The sequence below is a fragment of the Pseudophryne corroboree genome, chromosome 10, assembly GCF_028390025.1.
Source record: "Pseudophryne corroboree isolate aPseCor3 chromosome 10, aPseCor3.hap2, whole genome shotgun sequence".
NCBI lineage: Eukaryota > Metazoa > Chordata > Amphibia > Anura > Myobatrachidae > Pseudophryne > Pseudophryne corroboree.
In genome coordinates, this window is record NC_086453.1 from 100,188,784 (window position 1) to 100,197,378 (window position 8,595).

Sequence of the window (8,595 nt, forward strand, 5' to 3'; positions counted from 1 at the left end):
ATCATATAAAGTTGCAGGGCACATCAGCATTTAATAATCAGTGAAGTTTAAAAGATGAGGTGGATTAGAAAACAGGGCGATTGTATCACCTCATGATGTGGGAACTCCTGACACTTCTCCTCCATGAAACAGCTCAGAAACGGGACCGGAATGAAGAAGAAGAGGATGAGAAGGAATACCGCTCCGCTTATCACTCCCTGAGACTCCGGACTGTAGAGACATCCAAATCAGAACAGTAGTGAATACAAGGAATGATCCATGTGTTCTAATATGTTAATTTACACTAAGCACTATTAAATACATACATAAAACAGTGTTGTTACTTTTATACTACAGTCCATCAAAAATACTGTACATACAGTACTTACAGTATCAGTTTATTACATGTACAATGTCTGTATGAATATTGTGAAATAAGCCTCTGATGCAGCCAGGACGCTAGCTGGGGAGCCACAGGTTGGTCAGACCTGCCGTAGATATTACCGGCCAGAGGTATTTTACTTCTATTTTTTTTTCCTTGAATGATTTTTTTTGTACTTTTTATTTTCTAACACGGGGAAGTAAGCAGCCTAGACTCATTTGGTCCGACCCTAGCTCAAAACCAGTGGGGCTGCCTCTATTCCGCTGCACAATTCTATTGCCCTCCGCCCAGCCTGTCAGCCATTAATAATAAGATATTGCAGACAGGCTGTTATTACCAGGAGCGGTGTCAGGTACCTGGAGCCTCCTCTCTGCAGCTTCACCGTTGAAAAAATAAGAATTTACTTACCGATAATTCTATTTCTCGGAGTCCGTAGTGGATGCTGGGGTTCCTGAAAGGACCATGGGGAATAGCGGCTCCGCAGGAGACAGGGCACAAAAAGTAAAGCTTTTCCAGATCAGGTGGTGTGCACTGGCTCCTCCCCCTATGACCCTCCTCCAGACTCCAGTTAGGTACTGTGCCCGGACGAGCGTACACAATAAGGGAGGATTTTGAATCCCGGGTAAGACTCATACCAGCCACACCAATCACACCGTACAACTTGTGATCTAAACCCAGTTAACAGTATGATAACAGAGGAGCCTCTGAAAGATGGCTCCCTAAACAATAACCCGAATTAGTTAACAATAACTATGTACAAGTATTGCAGATAATCCGCACTTGGGATGGGCGCCCAGCATCCACTACGGACTCCGAGAAATAGAATTATCGGTAAGTAAATTCTTATTTTCTCTATCGTCCTAGTGGATGCTGGGGTTCCTGAAAGGACCATGGGGATTATACCAAAGCTCCCAAACGGGCGGGAGAGTGCGGATGACTCTGCAGCACCGAATGAGAGAACTCCAGGTCCTCCTTTGCCAGGGTATCAAATTTGTAGAATTTTACAAACGTGTTCTCCCCTGACCACGTAGCTGCTCGGCAGAGTTGTAATGCCGAGACCCCTCGGGCAGCCGCCCAAGATGAGCCCACCTTCCTTGTGGAATGGGCCTTAACAGATTTAGGCTGTGGCAGGCCTGCCACAGAATGTGCAAGTTGAATTGTGTTACAAATCCAACGAGCAATCGACTGCTTAGAAGCAGGCGCACCCAACTTGTTTGGTGCATACAGTATAAACAGCGAGTCAGATTTTCTGACTCCAGCCGTCCTTGAAATGTATATTTTTAAAGCTCTGACAACGTCCAACAACTTGGAGTCCTCCAAGTCGCTTGTAGCCGCAGGCACTACAATAGGCTGGTTCAGGTGAAACGCTGATACCACCTTAGGGAGAAAATGCGGACGCGTCCGCAGCTCTGCCCTATCCGAATGGAAAATTAAATAAGGGCTTTTATAAGATAAAGCCGCCAGTTCAGATACTCTCCTGGCGGACGCCAGGGCCAGTAACATAGTCACTTTCCATGTGAGATATTTCAAATCCACATTTTTTAGTGGTTCAAACCAATGGGATTTGAGGAAATCTAAAACTACATTTAGATCCCACGGTGCCACCGGAGGCACCACAGGAGGCTGTATATGCAGTACTCCTTTGACAAAAGTCTGGACCTCAGGAACTGAGGCAAATTCTTTTTGGAAGAATATTGACAGGGCCGAAATTTGAACCTTAATAGATCCCAATTTGAGACCCATAGACAATCCTGATTGCAGGAAATGTAGGAAACGACCCAGTTGAAATTCCTCCGTCGGAGCACTCCGATCCTCGCACCACGCAACATATTTCCGCCAAATGCGGTGATAATGCTTCGCGGTGACTTCCTTTCTTGCCTTAATCAAGGTAGGAATGACTTCTTCTGGAATGCCTTTTCCTTTTAGGATCTGGCGTTCAACCGCCATGCCGTCAAACGCAGCCGCGGTAAGTCTTGGAATAGACACGGTCCCTGCTGAAGCAGGTCCTGTCTTAGAGGTAGAGGCCACGGAACGTCCGTGACCATCTCTTGAAGTTCCGGGTACCAAGACCTTCTTGGCCAATCCGGAGCCACTAGTATCGTTCTTACTCCGCTTTGCCGTATGATTCTCAATACCTTTGGTATGAGAGGCAGAGGAGGAAACACATACACCGACTGGTACACCCAAGGTGTTACCAGCGCGTCCACAGCTATTGCCTGCGGATCTCTTGACCTGGCGCAATACCTGTCCAGTTTTTTGTTGAGGCGAGACGCCATCATGTCCACCATTGGTCTTTCCCAACGGTTTATTAGCATGTGGAAAACTTCTGGATGAAGTCCCCACTCTCCCGGGTGAAGATCGTGTCTGCTGAGGAAGTCTGCTTCCCAGTTGTCCACTCCCGGGATGAACACTGCTGACAGTGCTATCACGTGATTCTCCGCCCAGCGAAGGATCCTGGCAGCTTCTGCCATTGCACTCCTGCTTCTTGTGCCGCCCTGTCTGTTTACATGGGCGACTGCCGTGATGTTGTCCGACTGGATCAACACCGGTCTTCCTTGAAGCAGAGGTTCCGCCTGGCTTAGAGCATTGTAGATTGCTCTTAGTTCCAGAATGTTTATGTGAAGAGACTTTTCCAGGCTCGACCACACTCCCTGGAAGTTTCTTCCTTGTGTGACTGCTCCCCAGCCTCTCAGGCTGGCGTCCGTGGTCACCAGGATCCAATCCTGTATGCCGAATCTGCGGCCCTCCAATAGATGAGCCCTCTGCAACCACCACAGAAGAGATACCCTTGTCCTTGGAGACAGGGTTATCCGCAGGTGCATCTGAAGATGCGTGCATTGATGTACAGACACCTTTCCTGGTTTTAGGAGATTCCTGACCAGGTCGGATAACTCCTTGGCTTTTTCCTCGGGAAGAAAAACCTTTTTCTGAACCGTGTCCAGAATCATCCCTAGGAACAGCAGACGAGTTGTCGGCATTAATTGGGATTTTGGAATATTCAGAATCCATCCGTGCTGCTTTAGCACCTCTTGAGATATTGCTAATCCCATCTCTAGCTGTTCTCTGGACCTTGCCCTTATTAGGAGATCGTCCAAGTATGGGATAATTAATACGCCTTTTCTTCGAAGAAGAATCATCATCTCGGCCATTACCTTTGTAAAGACCCGAGGTGCCGTGGACAAACCAAACGGCAGCGTCTGAAACTGATAGTGACAGTTTTTTACAACGAACCTGAGGTACCCCTGGTGTGAGGGGTAAATTGGAACGTGGAGATACGCATCCTTGATGTCCAAGGATACCATAAAGTCCCCTTCTTCCAGGTTCGCTATCACTGCTCTGAGTGACTCCATCTTGAACTTGAACTTCTTTATGTACAGGTTCAAGGACTTCAGATTTAGAATAGGCCTTACCGAGCCATCCGGCTTCGGTACCACAAATAGAGTGGAATAATACCCCTTCCCTTGTTGTAGAAGAGGTACCTTGACTATCACCTGCTGAGAGTACAGCTTGTGAATGGCTTCCAAAACCGTCTCCCTTTCGGAAGGGGACGTTGGTAAAGCAGACTTCAGGAAACGGCGAGGTGGATCTGTCTCTAATTCCAACCTGTACCCCTGAGATATTATCTGCAGGATCCAGGGATCTACCTGCGAGTGAGCCCACTGCGCGCTGTAATTTTTGAGACGACCTCCCACCGTCCCCGAGTCCGCTTGAGAAGCCCCAGCGTCATGCTGAGGCTTTTGTAGAAGCCGGGGAGGGCTTCTGTTCCTGGGAAGGAGCTGCCTGTTGCTGTTTCTTCCCTCGACCTCTGCCTCGTGGCAGATATGAATAGCCCTTTGCTCTCTTATTTTTAAAGGAACGAAAGGGCTGCGGTTGAAAAGTCGGTGCCTTTTTCTGTTGGGGAGTGACTTGAGGTAGAAAGGTGGTTTCCCGGCTGTAGCCGTGGCCACCAAATCTGATAGACCGACTCCAAATAACTCCTCCCCTTTATACGGCAAAACTTCCATATGCCGTTTTGAATCCGCATCGCCTGTCCACTGTCGCGTCCATAAAGCTCTTCTGGCCGAAATGGACATAGCACTTACCCGTGATGCCAGTGTGCAGATATCCCTCTGTGCATCACGCATATAAAGAAATGCATCCTTTATTTGTTCTAACGACAGTAAAATATTGTCCCTGTCCAGGGTATCAATATTTTCAATCAGGGACTCTGACCAAACTACCCCAGCACTGCACATCCAGGCAGTCGCTATAGCTGGTCGTAGTATAACACCTGCATGTGTGTATATACTTTTTTGGATATTTTCCATCCTCCTATCTGATGGATCTTTAAGTGCGGCCGTCTCAGGAGAAGGTAACGCCACTTGTTTTGATAAGCGTGTTAGCGCCTTGTCCACCCTAGGAGGTGTTTCCCAGCGCTCCCTAACCTCTGGCGGGAAAGGGTATAATGCCAATAATTTCTTTGAAATTATCAGCTTTTTATCAGGGGCAACCCACGCTTCATCACACACGTCATTTAATTCTTCTGATTCAGGAAAAACTATAGGTAGTTTCTTCACACCCCACATAATACCCTGTTTAGTGGTACCTGTAGTATCAGCTAAATGTAACGCCTCCTTCATTGCCAAAATCATATAACGTGTGGCCCTACTGGAAAATACGGTTGATTCGTCACAGTCACCACTGGAATCAGTGCCTGTGTCTGGGTCTGTGTCGACCGACTGAGGCAAAGGGCGTTTTACAGCCCCTGACGGTGTTTGAGGCGCCTGGACAGGCACTAATTGATTGTCCGGCCGCCTCATGTCGTCAAACGACTGCTTTAGCGTGTTGACACTATCCCGTAATTCCATAAATAAAGGCATCCATTTTGGTGTCGACCCCCTAGGAGGTGACATCCCCATATTTGGCAATTGCTCCGCCTCCACACCAATATCGTCCTCATACATGTCGACACACACGTACCGACACACAGGGAATGCTCTAAACGAAGACAGGACCCACTAGCCCTTTGGGGAGACAGAGGGAGAGTCTGCCAGCACACACCAAAAAGCGCTATATATGACAGGGATAGCCTTATAATAAGTGCTCCCTTATAGCTGCTTTATATATATCAAGATATTGCCATTAAATTTGCCCCCCCTCTCTGTTTTACCCTGTTTCTGTAGTGCAGTGCAGGGGAGAGACCTGGGAGCCGTCCTGACCAGCGGAGCTGTGAGAGGAAATGGCGCCGTGTGCTGAGGAGATAGGCCCCGCCCCTTTTTCGGCGGGCTCGTCTCCCGCTATTTTGTGAATACAGGCAGGGGTTAAATATCTCCATATAGCCTCTGGGGGCTATATGTGAGGTATTTTTAGCCTTTATATAGGTTTACATTTGCCTCCCAGGGCGCCCCCCCCCAGCGCCCTGCACCCTCAGTGACTGCGTGTGAAGTGTGCTGAGAGGAAAATGGCGCACAGCTGCAGTGCTGTGCGCTACCTTTAGAAGACTGCAGGAGTCTTCAGCCGCCGATTCTGGACCTCTTCTTACTTCAGCATCTGCAAGGGGGCCGGCGGCGCGGCTCCGGTGACCATCCAGGCTGTACCTGTGATCGTCCCTCTGGAGCTGATGTCCAGTAGCCAAGAAGCCAATCCATCCTGCACGCAGGTGAGTTCACTTCTTCTCCCCTCTGTCCCTCGTTGCAGTGATCCTGTTGCCAGCAGGAATCACTGTAAAATAAAAAACCTAAGCTAAACTTTCTCTAAGCAGCTCTTTATGAGAGCCACCTAGAATTGCACCCTTCTCGGCCGGGCACAAAAATCTAACTGGAGTCTGGAGGAGGGTCATAGGGGGAGGAGCCAGTGCACACCACCTGATCTGGAAAAGCTTTACTTTTTGTGCCCTGTCTCCTGCGGAGCCGCTATTCCCCATGGTCCTTTCAGGAACCCCAGCATCCACTAGGACGATAGAGAAATGGCCTCTGGCATCCCCACTGAACTTCCTCACCTGCCCTATCTTCACAACAAAGCGCAATCCTGCCCTGTCAATGAAGGCGGTGGTTAAACTAAATGTGCTCAGAGACACTTTGCTACTCAGACACAATTCAGTGCTACTGGAAGTGCAGTCACAGCAGCAGATAACAAAGCCTGTTACCTATCCCTGGGAAATATAACCCTCACTGTCACATTTGTTTTTAGGTCACCTGAGAGACTTCAAAACACTTAGCTCTGCAAACCCCTTAACTTTGTTGGGATGCAATCATAAATGTCAACAATCACAATGTGAACATAGTGTCGACATGTTCAAATTACTGACATTAGGTTTAGACTGCGGGAGCAGAGAGTTAGGGTCAGGACCTAGGGTTAGGACTAGGAGCGTTACTTACACCAGGAAGCTGTAAGCCATCAACACATGACCGCCAAAGCCATAAGACCCCGCTTAGATCCGGAAGCAGGTAAGTAAGTTTACTCTCCCTGCACGCAAGTGCAGCCATATGCCGCACATACTGTATGGTAGTTCTGGACTTGCTGGGGCCAATACAATTGTTGTTGATGTTCTTGCCCCCTGCTAGTAAGCACATCTATATGCCGCATTTATGGTACTTCCAGACTCGCAGATTTTTGTTTGGAGTCCCGTAGGGGTCAGGGATTCCAGGGTGAGATTGGGCTGCAAGAGGGGTGAGTTCTGCTGCAGTTGCCAGCGTTTATACGCCATTGCAACTGCAACTCACCCCCTACAACCCTGACTGAATTGACCCTGCTGATTTTTGTTTGCAGCCCCATAGAGCTGCCTACAGTACCACAATCTGCGATTCCCAGGTGACATGAAGTGCCCTTGTTTGCCAATTTACTGAACCCCAAAGCGTTAAGTACACACTGTAGTAATGAAGATCCCATGCAACAATAATAGTAGCTGTTCTATATGAGATGCAGTGTAGCCTGTCAATACAGAAGAGGTGCAGCCCCTGAGACACTTACACTGGCTCCTTGCTAGACTTGTTCATGTCGATCCCATAAAGCCTGGCTGCAATGAAATGCTCCTTGAAAGCCGGGATGAGCAAGGCGGTGGCCAGGCCACCCAGCACCGAGCCGGCCAGGTTCACCAGCAGCGGTACAGCCGGCATGTTTCTCCAGAACAGACTCTGCTTCCTATTTCCGTCAGTGTTCCATCCACAGCAGTGAGTACACGTGTTCCGGCCGCTGATTGGTGGAGGAGAGGAAGAGGCGTGGCCTTGGTATAAAGTTACAGAACCTGACAGTACAGTAGTAACATTGACACCTTTGTCTATAGTAATGAGAAGACCAAACAGATCGTTTTGTCAGAAATTAGACGTTTATAAAGGCTCTACAGCAAAAATACAAAATAAATATCTGGAATACATTCTATATACAAATATATACACGTACACATGTAGACAACTTACAAGTCTTTCCTTTTGTTTGTGTTACCTACAGTTATATGATTGGTTTGTCTGAGTTATCTTTACCATTAAATTCTCTTTCACGTTCTTGTTCATCTAACTGAAATACATGTCTAGTGTCGGTTACGATACAGTATGACAACACATAGTATCGACACGTACGGTATGTCGGCAATGCATGTTGCCCACATGTTTACAATGTCGATATCAAACCATGACGATGTCAACATTTTCAATATGTCCACACATCATATGTTGACATTGTGTTTATATCGACATTTCTCAGACGTCAACATTGCTGCTGTCGACATTATATATGTCAACATAGTGAATGCATACCCATATAATTTCCAGATGTCTTAATACAATAGATTACTATCCATATTTTTTTCTGTAAAGTTTGAATTTTAATATAATGTACTCCATTCTTTCTTCTTTATTAAAAGAAATATTATACAGTATAAAACATTTTTTAATCAAGTGTTTTTTATTGTTTAAAAAAAACAGCTTAACAGAAAACAATAAAAGATATAAAATAAAACAGAAAACAAGACATACAAATAAACAAGTGCAAGATCAAGTTTGCGCCATTCATGTGTCACTGTCATATGTTAACTAGACTGTACGTTAAAGAGACATAGCTATATATCAAGCGCATAGCCATCAAATAGTACCACAATCTGTAAATAGAGAGTAAAGGTGGGTACACACTGGTAGATATATCTGCCGATCAATTGATCAGCAGATATATCTATGGACGGATCGGGCAGTGTGTTGAGCATACACACTGCCCGATCCGTCGGGGACTGGCGTCATGAACTGGGCGGGCGTGTACACACACAG

General features: G+C 47.0%; 1 protein-coding gene across 1 annotated transcript in view; it reads right to left on the reverse strand.

The window, feature by feature from the left end:
- DPAGT1 (dolichyl-phosphate N-acetylglucosaminephosphotransferase 1) overlaps nucleotides 1-7,523 on the reverse strand; it is a 38,315-nt gene extending 30,792 nt beyond the window's left edge. Inside the window, exons 1-2 of the mRNA XM_063942645.1 lie at nucleotides 7,310-7,523; nucleotides 90-210 (exon numbers count right to left, since the gene is read on the reverse strand). Of these exons, the coding sequence (XP_063798715.1) occupies nucleotides 90-210; nucleotides 7,310-7,455 (267 nt within the window). The 5' untranslated portion in view covers nucleotides 7,456-7,523. The remainder of the gene's footprint in view (nucleotides 1-89; nucleotides 211-7,309) is intronic.
- Nucleotides 7,524-8,595: the final 1,072 nt, after the last annotated feature.